The 16,544-nt window shown below is 49.6% G+C and overlaps 1 protein-coding gene across 4 annotated transcripts in view; it reads left to right on the top strand.

Annotated features, from left to right (window-relative positions):
- The window catches only part of FBXO21 (F-box protein 21), a 37,002-nt gene extending 21,154 nt beyond the window's left edge, over window positions 1-15,848 (top strand). The window contains exons 10-12 of one of the 4 annotated variants that reach the window (XM_043439972.1): window positions 4,457-4,647; window positions 6,001-6,158; window positions 13,374-15,848. In XM_043439972.1, coding sequence (XP_043295907.1) covers window positions 4,457-4,647; window positions 6,001-6,158; window positions 13,374-13,561 — 537 coding nt within the window. In that variant the 3' untranslated portion in view covers window positions 13,562-15,848. Of the gene's footprint in view, window positions 1-1,040; window positions 3,644-3,747; window positions 4,382-4,435; window positions 4,648-6,000; window positions 6,159-13,373 lie in introns of those variants that run through there. The other 3 variants (XM_043439962.1, XM_043439985.1, XM_043439978.1) reach the window with 3 other exon arrangements.
- The last annotated feature ends 696 nt before the right edge of the window (window positions 15,849-16,544 follow it).

The raw sequence follows: 16,544 nt of genomic DNA, 5'->3' as shown, positions 1-16,544 counted from the left end.
GCTTAGATTTATGGTGTCTCATCTATTCACAGCGTCTCACATCTGCTGTAGTTCTGAGACAGGATGTGGCAGTAGGAAAAGTCCTGGGCTCCTATCTTAAGATGTTGCCTCCAGCCCAGACAGCAGCCATCTTCCCAGGACCCCCATGGGATCCAAAAGAGGAAAATGAGACTCTCTACCAAGTCACCACCTGCCTCCCAGCACCTTGTTGTCCAGAATTGAACAGCTGACTTTTTATCTTTTTACTTTATTTTTGATACCAGCATATACATAACTAATTCCTGTCACTTTTTACTGTATGTCGGTTAAGGAATTTCATGATAGTTTATGAGACTCAGAGATGCTTTCAAAGTGTGGTTCCTCCCAAGTAGATTCTGTACTGAAATCACATATCAGCCTTAGGAGGAGAGGGGTCAATGTCCCCTCTAGGAGGAGCATCTGCCGAAGTGCTGGCATCCCTCCCTTTAATGCTGGGCTCCATTTAGGGTTCCCCTGCCATTTCCAGGGAGTTTCCTTGGCCTCCTCGTATGGCCAAGATTGCCTTCCTGTCAAGCAGACGTCACTAGAGCAAGTTCCAAAAACTGTCTCACGCAGAACATTTTTCTCCATGACGTGGGCTGCCGGTGTCGGGCACCTAGACCCCCTCGCCCCGCCCCCTCCTCTCCGAGTCTGAGATCAGGAGGGGAAAGTGGCCCTTTCCCTTCCCACAGCTCACCTCCCCTGCTCCGTGAACTGTACTCCAGCTGCAGCAAGAAAGAAGGGCTGGGCCCCCAGTAAGGAAGATCCCCAGGGGTGCAGAGCAGTTAGAAGACAGTCTGCTCCGGAGGAAGGTTTGAGGTGCCCCTGGAAGGCCCAGGAAGGATTTCAGAGCAAGGAGTAGGTTCCTCTAGGGGTAGGGGGGACGACAGCTGGAGAGTTCAAGCTGCATGCCCCCAACACCTGCCAGCCCCTTGGGGTGGATACAAGCTTCTTTGCCCTTTTGTAAATAATGAAACTGAGGCATTGAGAGAAGTTTAGTAATCTGCCAGGGGTTCCCACAGGAGCTGATGGCACCAGGTGTTCAGATTCCAAGCCCACCCACACGCTTCACCCCTGTGGACCGGGGTCAGGCGAGATGGTCTCTAAAGAAGCCAACAGATGGGCACTTTCCACTTCTGCTGCCAAACCTGTATCCTTGTTGTGATCCAGTTATTCCTGCCTCCATTCGCTACATTTCAGTGGAAAAGAAGCCCCTCGGTTTCCCAAGGCACACACCCCTGGGCTCTGGGTCCAACCTTCTGCCTGTCCAAGGACTGCTACGTTTTCTTTTGTTTCTTTTCCTGGATGTGCAGGTCCTTGTCTCTACTTCTGTTGTCAGTGTTAAACACACTCAGGTCTCTCTTCATCTTTGAAAAAAGAAGAGACAAAGCCTCCCATGACAGCCGTCTGCTTTGCCCCGCGGCTCCTCCTTATCTGCTCCCAGCCCGGCCAGGGTCCTGGGGCCAGCCTCCCCATCGCCTCCTCCTGCTGCTCAGAACCCGGGCTCTGTTCCCACCCCTCCTCCACGTGAACTGGAAGCCCATGACCCCTCTTGTTAAACTTTTCTCCTTGTTGCCAAATGCAGTGGATACTTGTCTTTCCTTATCTCTCTTGATCACTCAGAGGCCACTTCCCCACCACTCAGAACACTCTGTTCTTTTGACTCCAGTCCCCTGTTCCCAGGCTCTTGCTAGTTCCTGTCCACCCCCTCTCTGTTAAAGGCTCCACACTGGGGGGATTTGGAGGGGGTGGGGGGTAGTTTCTAGACTTCCTTCTTCTATTCCCCTCCGCGATCTTACCTGCTCTCCAGTCCTCAGTTCCCATCTGTAGGCTGACGGCTCCTGAATCCGTGCCTTCCTGCCTGGACTCTGGGCTCCACGCCAGCAAGTTCAGATGTCCAGCACACATCTGCCGGTGGCTGTGTCCCCTCTGTGACCGCATAGGGCACCTGCACGGTTTCCTTCCTTCTCCTCTTAGACCCCTTGAACGCATTTTAAGCACTGGAGTCAGAGTAACCGTAACCACGTCACTCGTGGCCCTTCCCTGCTCGGGACCCTCCGAGTGGCTGCCCCCTTGCCTGCAAGGCCAGTCTCCCGCTCTCCACCGAAGCCTGCCAGGTTCTTGGTGACCCGATTCCACCAGCCGGTGCCTCCTCACGTTCACTCTGCACTGCCCAGGCTGCGTCGTCCTACCACCCCCGTGCTCTTGGGTCCTTCCTCTGCGCACGCTGTAGCTCTACCTGGAGCTTCCTTCCTGTCCCTCAGCTCTGCGGCTCACGCCTGCTGGAGACAGTGCTCTTTAAAGACCGGGACCATCTGTTTTGTTCTTTTATTTGTGCCGGGTCTTAGTTACAGCACACAGGATCTCCAATCTTTGTTGTGGCAGGAGGGATCTTTAGTTGTAGCATGTGAACTCTTAACTGGGACGTGTGGGATCTAATTCTCTGACCAGGGGTCAACAAGAGCCCCCTGCATTGGGTACACAGAGTCTTGAGCCCCTGGACCACCAGGGACACCCTTGTTCAGTCCCTTACTGTAGCTGTTCCCCGGCTCTCAACACAACTCCTCCTACCCCGTAGGTGCTCACAAAATTTTTATTTGAATGAATAAGAAATGACGGAACTTTGTTAGCCTGGACATTTAGCTGGAGATGTCATGGCCCACTGTCTGCACAGGCCTTCGGGACACACTGGGCATGTCTCGTGGCACCTCCGTTTCTGGCCTCCCCCTTCACCCCATCATTCCCCACCCCCAACAAGGAAAGGACGTAGTTATCCCTGAACCTTATCTCCTCCTCTGACACTCTGAGTTTAAGACTTCCTTTGTGCTTTGACGATTCCAAGTTAACATTTCTTTCACTTATCTGGTAGGAAGGGGCTGCCAGGAAGGAGAGGAAGGCTGTGTCTATAGAAAACTTGTCAGAAGTAACTAGTTTGAACTGCAGAGGGGAACACAAGAAGCTTACTGTGAAATCCGATGCTTTTAGCTACAAGGCACAACTGTGGCTAGTGCCCCTGCAGGACAAGGCCACTGCTGGGGGCAGCAGGTGGATGGGATCGGCTCCAAGCTTGGGGTCATGCCATTCTGTCCCCTTGATACGTGTTTGAGAATTTTCCTAACAGTTAATTACAATCCTCCTCTTCCTGCTTTGGTGTGAAGGAGACTGAGACCTGGGGCTGCAAGTCAGCCCCAGGTCCACGTTTTCACTGCATGTCTCCATGACCCCATGACCTCAGGCACCTTGCTTAACTTCTCTAAGCCTGGTTCCTCTTCTGGAAGTTGGCAGTGACTGAACTGCTGACCTCCAGGTTGGGAGGATTAAATGAAGTTTAAAAAGATGTGTGCCAGGTTTAGCACAGTGAACCAGCAGGAGAAGAATATTCAGGAAATATTGAGATCCTGCAAATCGCATTCTAGAAGACAAGACTGGGTTTTAAAATAATACCTTGTGTTGCAGAAAACCACAGTTTTCACAGCACTTGTCCAGGCTCACGGTGTGTCAGGAAATAGGGGAGTTTTTAATCATTACTTGATAAGTAGAAAAACTAATTCAAAGACAAAAGCACTTGAGTTTGGCAGATTTGGGGCTAGAATCCAGCGTCAATAAATAGGAAGAGATCCTTTTCTAAAACAGAAACACATCAGAGACCCTCATCTGAGAGCTGAGACAGTAGGTGCTTGGTACTTGCTCACGTGAGTTAGCTTTCCTTGAACTTGTATTTTTCCATAGTGCCACTGGGTGCCGTAAAGAGAATAGAACCTCAGGCTCAGGCAGTTCTGCTCCGCCAGCTCGTCAGGTAACTTCGAAGGAGCGGGCTTTCTCCCTGTTCTCCTGAACACGAAAGTCCACTGTGAGTTAATGTACTTGACACGACCAGTAGGATCTCTCAGCCCTGTACCTACACATCTTCCTTCTTCACAGAGAGCATCATAAACACGCTGTGCTGACGTGCGTCCATCTCTCCAGTGCCCTCTCTGTGACCCCTCCCCTCTCCTGCAGCCCCGAGGCCACTCTGCACTCAGCCTTCCCATCTTGATTGAAGCAGCTTTGCATTTCTTTTTCCAGTTCATGAGCAGCAGGTTGAATTCCTTTCTGTGTATAAGACATCGAGTTCCCCCCGACTGCCCAGGAATGTGTGGACCTGTTAGGCTTCACCTGGCCCCAGTGCACTCACGGACAGCAGCCCTGGCCTCCCCGTCCCCTCCCACTCAGGCTGGTTGGACTCGGATGCCGGGGTCAGCCCCCAGCACGTGAAGCAACTCCGGCTGTACGTGGCACCAGTGGGGAGAGACCCCCGTGGGTCACAGAGACGCAGGCTGTTAGCCCAGCCCCCCTTGCCGCCTTTTCATCAGGTTATGCAGGTTTAAATCTATCGCCAGGAAACCGAAAAGGCCTAAATGAAAATATTATCTCCTAGTCTTTCTGTCTTGTCTTGAAGGTGCTTGACATCCTCCAGCACATCCAGACGCTGGACCCGGGGCAGCACGGGGCGGTGGGTTACCTGGTGCAACACACGCTGGAGCACATTGAGCGGAAGAAGGAGGAGGTGGGGGTGGAGGTCAAGCTTCGCTCCCATGAGAAGCACAGGGACGTCTGCTACTCCATTGGGCTCATTATGAAGCACAAGAGGTGAGTGCTCCTGGCGCCCGCCCCAACCCCGCGTGGCTGCCGAGGACACAGCGCCGTGACGGCGGGGACCTGACCCGGTGCGGCAGAGACCAAGGCCCATCACAGCGAGGACTGAAGACCAAACCGTATCTTTAACCTTTTTGTTTGTTAAGAAGCAACTGGCTTTCCTAACCAGGAGCTCTTCCAGTGACTGTAGCGTCCCGTCTCTGGGGAGTGGAAGCCCTGTCAGCTGTGTGCTTCCCCTTCTCATCAGCCTCTGTCCCGCGGTCTCGCTCTCTTTGGATCTGAGTTCGGTAGGGACTTACCGGGGGGTCCCGTGGCTGGTGGATAAGGCACAGTTAACCTGCCCCCCAAAGCACCTGTGCTGATTTACATCCCGCCAGCAGGTCAGGCGCTGAAAGGCTTGAGCCTGGCCACCTTGTGTCAGTGAACACCTTGAAAAGTGTACTTCTGTAATAAGTGGCAGATGGCATTTCGTTGTGGTTTTAATTTGCATTTTCCTGGTTGCCACGCAGATCGAGGTTCTTTTCCTGTGTTTACTGGCCTTTGAAGTTTCCTTTGATTAAGTGCCTCTTTGGGCATTTTACGTGTTTTTCAATTGAGTTGTTAGTCTTACTGATTTGCAGTTTCTTTATTCTGTGTATTAGTCTCTATGGGCAGATAAATTGCAAATGTCTCTTCTCAGTTTTTGGCTAGTATTTTCTATTTTTTTACTGCATTCTTTCTTTTTTTAACTTTGTTGTGAAATTGTCAAGTGTATGTTAGAGTAGAGAGAGGAGTGTAGTGAACCGGGTGATGTTCCCGTGTCCAGCTTCAAAGGTTATCATTATGAGGTCAGTCTTCGTTCTGCCTCCGTCCCCTGACTCTCCCCCCTCCTCCCTGGAGCAAATACCAGAGGTCATTTCATCTGTAGCTATTTTAGTGGCACTAAAAAGGTAAGGGCTCTCTCTCTCTTTTTTTTTTAAGACACATTTACCATTCTGTTGTCCTAACTCAGAAAAATATCAACAGTTTGTAATCTCATAAAAATTCTAGTGAGACTTTAGTGTTTCCCCAATTGTACTACTCTCTGGGCTAACTCTGGAAGACAGTGAAGGACAGGGAAACCTGGCTTGCTGCAGTCTGCAAAGAGTCGGACACAACTTAGTGACTCAACAACAGCAGCAACAAGATAGAGAGCAAGCTTGTCAATAAGAGGGGTTTATAAAGAGGTCAGGAGTGAAATTGATTCAGCATAGAGTGAAGGCAGGTAGATCTGTAAGAATGTGAGCCTCAGAGAAGCCAAGCTATCGCCTCTGTGTTCCGCTGTCCCGAGACAGGAAGCTGATGTGTGGCTGCTCTTGTGTTGATCAGGTACGGCTATAACTGTGTCATCTACGGCTGGGACCCCACCTGTATGATGGGACACGAGTGGATCCGAAACATGAACGTCCACAGCCTGCCTCACGGCCACCATCAGCCCTTTTACAACGTCCTGGTGGAGGATGGGTCCTGTCGATACGCCGCCCAGGGTGAGTGGCGGGCTCTGTCTGTACCTCAGGCACATGTTTGAGCACTCGGATACTGCAGGCAGAGGTTGTCGGTTTGAGAGTCGGCAGTTGTCACACGGCCATCAACCTCATCAGGGCTGACACTCAGCTAAACGTAGGTGGGTATGTATTTTTGCGGCCATATCACAGGTCACTGCCACGGGGTCTTCCCCCTTAGTCACCACCACACCCCTATTCCAGGCTGTTGCCGACTTGTTCTGATTGGTCATTGCCTCTCCCAGTCCTAGTTCCTGGAAGTCCTGTTTCTTAGCCACTGCCTTTGGCTCCCTCCAGGGAAGGAGGGTCAGTTTTTGCCCTGCTCATACTGCCTACCTGAACTGGAGGGCACGGAATGGGCTCTGTTGGGGGAGCCGCCCTAGCACCCTGAAACTGGCAGCCAGGTAAGTTGTGCTTGTGAGAGAGACGCCCCCAGTGGCCATCGTGGGAACTGCAGGTCACAGCTCTGGCTCTGAGAGCAGCTGGGAGTCAGCAGGTAGGTGTAGGTGCTCTGTAAGTGTTTGGGGCCACTGCCATCCCTGACAGGTGCTGACCCAGGGCCCTCATCATCTTTGCCTCTCCATTTAATGGGATGAATTTATTGCATGCCTGCCTGTCAAGGCATCCACATTGTTCATTTTATTCATAAAAATGAACACGAATGCTTTGTAGTGCTGCTCTGTGACAGCAGCCTTCTGATGGGTATTAACTTCTCTGAGAACTCTAATTGCCATCATCATCATCATCATCATATGCATTTGATACACTAGGAAATTGAAGCATGTAGAGACGTGTAAATTTTACAGAGTATGAAGCCAGGCAGTTTGGCAAAGAGCCTTCCCCTAACCATCATGCTGAACCTTTTTGCATCTCACCTAAAACAAGGTTTGACCTAAGTCAGTATTATGTTCTGTCTGGTAAATCCAGTAATAGAAATGTTGGATGTGTAAAAATCTCAGAAGTGCCAACAAGACTAGAAAAGAGCTCATGTTAATTACTATTAATTCATCAGAATATGAGAGAGGATCTTATAAAAGAGAACTTCCCTTTATTGAGACCACAGGTCAGCTAACCTCTATCAGCACAAGGCGGGTTATGAGAGGGGGTGGCACACACCCCGTGTCAGATGGAGATACTGACCAGACGGAGATACTGACAGTGATTTTATTTAACCTAAGAAGCTGTGACAGATTAAAAAAAAAATTATCCTACAAATTTTAGCAATCAAGTTATTCGGGAATTGCCGAACGCTTCATGGACGGTTTGCACCCCCACTGATCACTCAGTGCGCGTTGCACACTGCGCGTCACGGAGCGCGTCACGAGAATAGAGACTGTCAGCGCTGGGGGCCAGTGTCTCAGCCCCACCTTACCCAGTCGCTGCCTGTTACCCGGGGTTGATATCAAGACTTGTAGTATCTGATACTTGGGTGTCTAGAAACAGGCATGTTAACTTTAAAACGGGCTTTTTAGAGTAGGTAAAGCTGGGTATTTGGTTTCAAGGTGTTCTGAATTTGTCCAATGTGCCAATAATTCAGGAACGCAACCTAATCATATCTGAAGTCAGCATGTGCTGTAAGGTTCACTGCAAGAATACTGTAATGACTTTTTTTTTAAAAATAAATGTAGTATCTGCTTATCAGTTTCACACTCTCTCAAACTGAGGTTGAAGGATCATAGATAAAGGTAGCAAATTGCCCTTTTTAAGTTTAAATTCTGGGACTTACAGGAAATTCTTAGAACTGAGAATGGATATCACCCTGTGATGGCTGCTGGTGGTTTTGTCGGCCCAAGGTCCACATTTCCCCAGCACGTGTGCGCCCAGGGGTGCTGGGCTCTGGGGTTCAGCACTGAAGAAGGGCCCTGTTGTAGCCCCCGGAGGCCGGCCCACCCTGCCCTGGCGGCCCTCTCCTCAGGTTCTTCCCAGGCCTGGCCTTCCCTCCTGTGGCCTCCTTAATGGTTGTGTTTGGTTGTTATGTCTCTTCTCTCTTGGTAAAGAACAGCTCCTTAATTCTCATCATTTTCCCCCTTTTCACAAGACTTTGACTTTTTGAAGAGTCTGGACCAATTGGCTTATAAATTGCCTTAACAGTCTGGATTTGTCTCACTGTTCCTTTGCATGTCGTCTGTAAACTGGAAGTTAACCTCAGGTTGTATTAGATGGAGCTGGGGCTTTGCCTGGGAACTTGCCCTCGGGTGCTGTATGGTGCCTGTTGCGTCTCGTCCAAAGGCCGTGGGGTTCCACGTCCACTGTCAGTGAGGCGGAGTTTGGTCACTTGGCCAAGACAGTGGCACCCTGTAAGGGATAGTGTTCCGTCTGCAGTTGACAGGAAATCCATGGGGTCAAACTATGACCCAATCCTGGGTATAACCTGTTCCCCAGCGACGACCTTTGTCCTTTTGTTTTAGCTCCTATTGGCTCTTCCTGCCTAAATCATGATATGAGAGTTGCAAAATGGTGATTTTCTGCTGCGAGTGTACCCTTTAGTTCTGTGAAGGATAGCTTTGCCCCCTCTCGCTTTCCTCTCCACCGCCACCTCTCTCTGCTCTCCTCTCCCTTGCTGTCTCTCCCTCTCTCCTTCCCCCCTCTTCCCAAAGATTGCTGGATTTTTTGTTTAGTCAATGTGTTATAATCATTTGGAACAATTTTATGCTCAGGTTAGCCCACATTTAGCCAGAGAGCGATCTTGAGAGGCTACATTTTAAAAGCACTTATTTAAATATATTTTTGAATATTTCTGTGCTAATACATTTGCATTAAATTATTTTTAAACTTTCATCTTCTAAATGTTCAACCTTTGGCTGCATTGATCCTAGTAATCTGGGCAGAGCCCATTAATGAATGCCTTTCTCTTCACTCTCCACAGAGTTGAAGAGTGAGTTATAAGCCACATATGTGTGCACCATCCTCAAATAGTTTTAGCCTGCAGCATTAAGAGATGTTTTCCATCAGTATTTTAATAAGCTCTACAGCGTTTTGCGTGTTTATAATTTTTGCTACCACTAGGGGGCGTGCTTTAGTATTTTTCTGATACTAGGAACTCCTGTCTCCGCTTCCCTGCATACTTCTTAGATCTGGAGAAAGTGACTATCACAGATGCTCTGAATGTAGGCCAGGTGCCACATTGCAAAGTCAGGAATTGGGCTGTGCTGTGAAAACCTGGTTTTTGCATGCTTTGTGTGTGATGGTAAAGCACCTGGTTGAATGCTTGGGTCCAAGTGTGCCCTCACCCAGCGTCAGTTTCATTTTCCATGATTTGTCCTCCACTTCCAAACTAGTTTCCTCCATAGCCCCCACCCCACCCCCACACAGACACAGCCTGAGACAGTCTGCACACGCTGTTAACTGTGATGATTCCCTGTGTCAGGGCTGGAGTATAAATTTGCAGCCACCTCAGAGGGCGGTTTGGTACTGTCTTTTAAGTTGTCAAAATCTCAAGTGCCTGTTTTCCTCTGACCTGGCAGCTACCCCAGTCGGTCCCTCCACTACAGACGCCCTCACAAAGGGGCCTGCGGTCCCCTTGTTACGACAGAGAAACAGTGTCAGGCATGGTACTCGCCTGGTCAGTGGAAGTGTATCCAAACTTGGGAATGCTAAGCTGCAGCCAAATAAACCACCCGCAGGTCAGTGCTTACTGTATGCTTTGTATGAATAAACACGTGAGACAACATGGAGTTACCTTCTGAGTACATGTAGGTATATTTGACTGCATGTATATGTGTTTTTGCAAGGACTGGGAAGCTAGACCTGCAGTCCTAGTGGTTTCCTCTTGGGAGGGCTTGACAGGTGCCCCCAGAGACTCATGGGTACTGCTGCTAGGCTTTTTTTTTTTTTTTTTCACATTCCTGTATATTTTATTTACCATAAACACTAAGAGAATACAGCAAACACTGGAGAAAGGCATTTAAATAATTTTGATGTAAAGTTTAACGCTTAAAATGCTTGCTCCCCCCCACCCCAGTTGAACATGCAGGCATCATTTATTTCCAGATGCAGTGATTGCAGAGCATTACATTCTCTTGAAAGTTTTATAACAGAGTGTCCTTGCCCTGTAACTTAAAACAATTTCACAAACTATGTATAATCATGGTATAATACCATCATTCAGAGTTCCCCAAATGTGCTGCTAGGCTTTTACAGGGAGGTATGCTGAAAATGATGTACCTTTGATGTAGGTAGCTGAAAATTTTAAATAAAATCAGAAACATTTCTCAGAAAATATTGGGGGAATCAAATTCTTCCCATGATTTTTCTAGGCATTTTAAGTAGTCCCTGTTTAATACTTTTCTCTCAAGTTTTATTTCACTTAGACTTCTTCCTTAAAATTTTTTTAAAACTTCAAAAGAATTTTTTAAACTCATACAGTGGATTGGGAATCATCTTCCCCTCATAACTCGTAGCTGCCAACTTCAGTGTCTGGTTTTCTCCTAAAAAAGTGTCTTTTGTTAGTAGTTTTCCTGTTTCGCTGGGAGCCCAGGCAGGCAGACACACCACATTCAGTCTGTGCTCCTGGTTGACAGCTTAGAGCAGGGCTGTGAGCACCCCGTGGACTGTCACTGCCCCTTCCTGATTTCCCCGGCCTCCTGTCTGTACTCTTAATGCCTCTTGTTTTGGGCCCGTGTTCAGAATTCCGTGCAATTGCCCAGTCGTGCTGTCCTTAAACAGATGGGTGATCATGACCTGACAGCAACCTTCCTGCCCTCCTGCCAACACTCAGATGCCAAGTGTCAGCCAACACCAAGTTGCTGCTTAGTGATGCTTAGAAAAAGAGGGGTAAAGAAGCGATGCTGAAGCATGTGTCTGACTTTCTTCAGAGCAGGTGCTGGACACATTGTGGTCGAGACAGCTCTGTGTTGGGGGGATGTCCTGTGCATCCTGGCCCCTCCCACGAGATCATGACAGGCCCTGATCGTGACAGCCAGAAATGTCTTCAGACATTGCCAAGCATCCTGTCTGAGGCAGAATGGCCCCCAGATGAGAACAGAAGGGACTTTGATTTCTTGTTGGTGATCCCAGATTCCCTGCCATCCCTTGAACATCTCTGGGGCAAGAAAAGCCAACAGGGAAGCAGCTGGCCAGGTGAGGGCCCATGGCCGTGTCCGCGCCCCCGCGGGCCTCCCCAAGGCAGGTATGCCCGTGACCCCTCACTCACTGCAGGAGGGCCATGTAGGCAGGACAGCAGATTTTTTTTAGCCAGCAACGTTTTAGAAAGTCCAAGTTTGTTTTAATGTCGAAAATAAGTGTAAAGAAGGAAGTGAAGTCATCTCCACACTCTGGTGGTCACACCAGTGAGAAACCAGAGTTAGCAAAGCCCCTAGTTTTCTCTTGGATTCCCCAGGCGCCTGTTTGCAGAGCACCATCCCGCAGCCTGCCTTCTGAGGCAGCCTGTCCGGGCCCTGCGGTCTGTCCCAGCCCCTCCTCCCTGGCCGCTGCCGGCGGGACAGTGCACAGGGACCCCACTCAAGGTCTGCTTCCCCAGCCCCGGCTGCTGTCGGCTCGGCCGCTAGAGGGCGGAGCCTCTCGCGGAGCCCCGTGAGGGTCGCAGGAGCTGGAGCCCCGGCAGGTCTTGCGGTGCCTGGCGCACCGTACATGCCCAGTTTAAAAGACGTCACTTAAAATGTGCAGCTGTATGGCACGTGTCACGTAGCAGCACAGGTGTTCGGCCTTCCTAGCCTTTTATAAGACATGTTTTCACTCCCGCTTCCCCTGTCGCGTCTGGAACACAGGTGGTTCATTTTCCTGGCTGCCTAGGATGTGCTGAGTTAACGTGCCGCTGTTTATTTACACAGTGACCAGCGGGTGGACGTGTAGACTGTTGCTGCCTTTTTTTTCTTTTGCTCTCCTGAGCAGTGCTGAGGTAGTCTGTGGATATCCGTCTTTGCTTGTGATTGGTGTGTGATTTCTCAAACTGGTATGTCCCCACGTAATCGTAAGAATCAGCCTTAAACAGCTATAAGCACAGAAGTTCTCTAAATCTTCCTTCTTGGGTTAAAGAAATATGTTACAGATTGAATTACAAACTCTTTCCCCCTCTCATTAAAGACAAGCATCAGTTACAAGTTACAGGCAGTGCTCCTGGGAGGCACTCGTGTTTATCGCGTGGTGTTTATCCCGTGTTGTCGGGGTGGAGGGCACTGAAGGGCCTGCAGGTGTGTTGCAGGATGTTTAACGAGCTATGGAAGGGAGAACCTGCTGCACCACTGATGTGAGTTAGCCTGTCGACTGGGCGTGCGCAGGGACTCCCTGAATTGATTGTGGCGCATGTTGATCAGAGCCAAGAGCACCCTGGGACGCGGTCAGAGCACGCAGGCCTGCCCGGCCAGCTGCTGTCCGGTCCGGGCCATGGAGGACGGGGCTGGGCCCTCCTGGCTGGGGGCCCACAAGCAGTCCAGGCCAGGCCTCCACGGCCAGCGGGGAAGGGCCCGCAGCCCTCTCCCTGGGCCCACGGGGGAGCCGATTCTCAGATAGCTTGGGGAGGGGAAGCCATCTGCAAGGATGCCGGCCTGTAAAATACCTCAGGTGTGCTGTCACCTCTTTTTTCTTGTTTCCATTTTAAAGGAGTCACTTTCCATTGCTGTCTCTAGTGGCAAAACATGGAGCGGGGAAGGGAGGGGGCATGGTGCTCCTAAGAGCTGATACAGATGGCATAACCCCTGCCCTCTAGGGTCTAGAGGCACAAGCCACTTTCCATTCCTCCCCGGACCCCACATCAGCCCTGGGGTCTGGGCCCTCACCCTCGGAAGCAGAAGCCAGCGCTGCAGGGTGTTCAGGGGTGGCGGGGGCGGGGGAGACCTGTGACCTGGTGCTGTGAAGGCTTCAGAAGCTTCACCGGAGACAACAGAGCGGGCTAGGACACCCTCGGCCCGCTGTGTGTGTGTTGGATCAGGTGAGACAAGCCCTCTGCACCTGCAGCGTGCAGACCCCGGGGGGCTGCTGGAGTTCCGCTCAGAGAGGAGGAAAACATTGGTGTTCTGTGCAGAGCTGGCAGGGGCTCTGTACCCCCTGCCTCCACCCTCCCGTGCCCCATCCCCCCACCTTCTACCTCTTCCCTCCCAACTTCCAAAAACATCTCTTTCTTCCCAACCGCCCCCCCCAACCTCAAAAAATGCACTCAGAGATTTCTCCAGAGGCTCTCTGGATAAAAGATGCTGCAGGAAAACCAGTTTTAATGCGAATGTCCTTGTGCCTCTCTGCCAACAGAGAACTTGGAGTATAATGTGGAGCCTCAGGAGATCTCCCACCCCGATGTTGGACGCTACTTCTCAGAGTTCACGGGCACTCACTACATCCCGAACGCAGAGCTGGAGATCCGGTACCCAGAGGACCTGGAGTCTGTGTATGAGACGGTGCAGAACATTTACAGTGCGAAGAAAGAGAATGTGGAGTAAAGTCTCGGGGGACATCGGACCTTTGCTGCTGCTGCTCTTTTCCAAGACGATGGGGTTCAGGGTGGAGACGTCCCCTTGGATCCCTCTGGACTCACACCACCGGGAAGGCCACTCAACCGGTCGTGCTGGTTGTCTCCTACCAAGTGGAAATCACGTGTGCTCTCTCCGCCAGCTGCAAAGACAATGTTGCTCTCCGCCTACACTAGTGATTCATTTGAAAGGCACTGTCTCAGTGGCATGGCTTGTATGCTTGTCCTGTGGTGACCATTTGTGACATGCTGTCTTCATGACGTCTCACCGTTGACACTTAACAACCGTTCTTTTCCCTCACACCCCCCTCCCCACCCCGCATCGCATCTGTCTACATCGTCTCAGAGCGTTTCGCTTGCTGGACAGGTGGGGTTGTCCGTTTGCAGTCGTTTCACTCTGATCTCTCTGTGAACCGTGTGTGCTCCTCGGTCAGGATTGTCTGTCTTTTTACCCATGGCTGAAGCTCTAAGTGATCTTGGCCACATAGTGGATCTGGAGTCATTAACAAACTAACAGTAATCAGAATCATTCGAATTTTTTTCCCCAATTTTTGAAACAGATTTCCGGCATTTTATCTTTTTCTTTATATGAATTGAGCACATAACACAGTTTTGCTTTCCCAGATTCATCTCTCGGATTTACGCTCATTTAAGAATCATTAGGTTTTTTTATTTTATTACATAAAATTATGTGAAAAAATGCATAGTAATAATCTTTGTGAATGGGTTTTCCCACTTTCATCTACTATTCCTCCCTTAAAAATAAGTGGGTTTTTTGTAATCTATTCCAGTATCATAAGTAGATCTTAAATCAGCAATGAGTTCTCTTTGTAGTAGGAAAATACTGCTGTTAAGATGTCTGCTTTTTAGAAACCGTGCTCCGTGGTCTCCAAAGACCTGAAATTGAGGTTTTACTTTTATAACCAGAAACAAGAAGAAATAATGAAGCTTAGAAATTAAAAAGGGAAGGGGAGGTCTCATGCTCCCTGTTCTCCCTTAGAATCATTTCAAGACCTTTTTGAATGTGGCAGGGTAGAAGTAAGTGAAATATCTCCGGTTTGAGAGCATGAGCTCAGTGGGAAAGGAGACAGCGTGGCCAGCATTCTCGAGTCACCGTTGCCATGACAGCACCAGGAAGAAGTCTGCTCAGGCCCCCGGGAGTCCGGCTTCATACCCAGATGCTGCTGGCACCCATCTTTTCCACGATCATGGTACCCAAGCAGGAAGGTTCCTTGTCCTAACGCAGCTCTGGACTCTCCCACCTTTCTCCACCCACCCCTTCTCCAGTGGGCCAGCCTTGTACTTAACCTGTAGTAGCTAACTTCTGAAGTTAGGACCTAGTTACTCTGCTCTCTTAAGTTGAAAAGATTTCCAGTTGCTCTAGTGAATAAAGCTCTGGGGGCCGTGATCCAGCCACGCCTTGCTGCCCGTCTGTCCCTTTGCATGCAGTATTTCCACACTACGTTTGATGACTGCCTCTCGTTTACCCTTCGGAAACCCTAGGATGACTGAGGTTTGGAGAAGCCACCTGAGACCACTTCCCAGCTAGTGACAGTTCCTGAGCAGTTACTAGAAAGAGATGGGGATTTGGCTAACCAGCTCCTTCCCGCCCCAATTAGCTCTGGTCCAGGGCCCATGTTCCTCATGGTCCAATCCAGAGTTAGATGGTCTGGACGCACATTGGAAATCGTGACCACTCACAACACCCAGCCTACCCAAGGTTGGGGGCGTTTTACACTACTCTCATTTAAAGGTGAAAATTAGATACTATGGCATTAATATTAATGAGATGCATTACTAAGAATCTGTGGCGCATGCTGAGAGTTAAAATTGTTGGTTTTCTGGTTTGATTTCCTTTTTTTCTTAAGAGTAACATCGAAGCCAAGAAAGATGGTTTTACCTTTATTGACCCGATGTAAATATGTATCTAGACTGTTTCTAAATGTGTTTCTTCATGAATGCTTCATTTGGCTCCAGGAAGCCTGTGTCACCTGTGTAAGTTGGTCTTTGGGCACTTTATATTTTTCTAAAAACGTGTTTTGGATCCTGTACTCTAATAAATCATAAGTTTCTTTTTAAAATTTTTCCAAATGTTTTCTCCACTTAAAAAAAAAAAAAGCCCTGTTATAAAAGTAGAACTTTCACAATGTTGAAATACTCACTCTTTGGATATAGTAACTTCTTTTCTCTTCCAATGAATGCCAAGATTTTTTGTACAATAATTAATAAATGGAACTTATCCAGAGAAACCACACAAATGGCTTGCTGGGTTTCGTTCCAGGTAGACAACCCAGCCATGAGAACAGCAGAGTCTTGCTTGGTTCTCATTGAAATGGGCGAGAATTGACCCTCCTGCCTTTTTCTAACGTCCGCGAGTAAACAGAGTACCTTTATACTGTGATTTCCCTGCCAAACGTTAACCTTGTGAGCTGGCTGGTCACCTTGAGAGTGGTTGTAACGCAAGGATTGCAGCTTTTTAATGACATCGAGTCACATGTCTTGAAGCAAGAGCTGTGGACACCTTGTGAGGGAAACCCAGGTTCTCGGGGTGTCGTTGTTGCTGACCCCACAGCTGCACACCCACGGCACGTCCACAGCGTCGCACTGAGCACCGTGTTCCCCCTGTGGTCACATGCTGCTCACACTCGTCGCGGCTGAGCAGCCCCCAGTCTCACACACTCGGAACCTTTCACATGCTGTTGTTCATTGTAACTCCCCAGGAGGGGAGTGTAGTGGTGTCTTCCCAACTGCTCAGGCCCTAGAGTGTTCCTGCCCCGACACACTTGCGTACTCACAGCAACCCTCCCTGCCCACCCCGAGGCCCAAGGTTTGCAGGCGTGCTTTGGGAAACACTGTTTCAGCAAGGTGTCAGTTACTCCCAAACCTAGTGCACGTCGTCAGCAGACCAGTCTGGCCAAGCGTCTCATTTGAAAACACAATCCATCTAATCGCAT

The sequence above is a fragment of the Cervus canadensis genome, chromosome 1 (genome assembly GCF_019320065.1).
Source record: "Cervus canadensis isolate Bull #8, Minnesota chromosome 1, ASM1932006v1, whole genome shotgun sequence".
In the NCBI taxonomy this organism is placed as follows: domain Eukaryota; kingdom Metazoa; phylum Chordata; class Mammalia; order Artiodactyla; family Cervidae; genus Cervus; species Cervus canadensis.
Note: the sequence above shows the minus strand (reverse complement) of the source record. Positions and strands in the feature narration are given on the sequence as shown.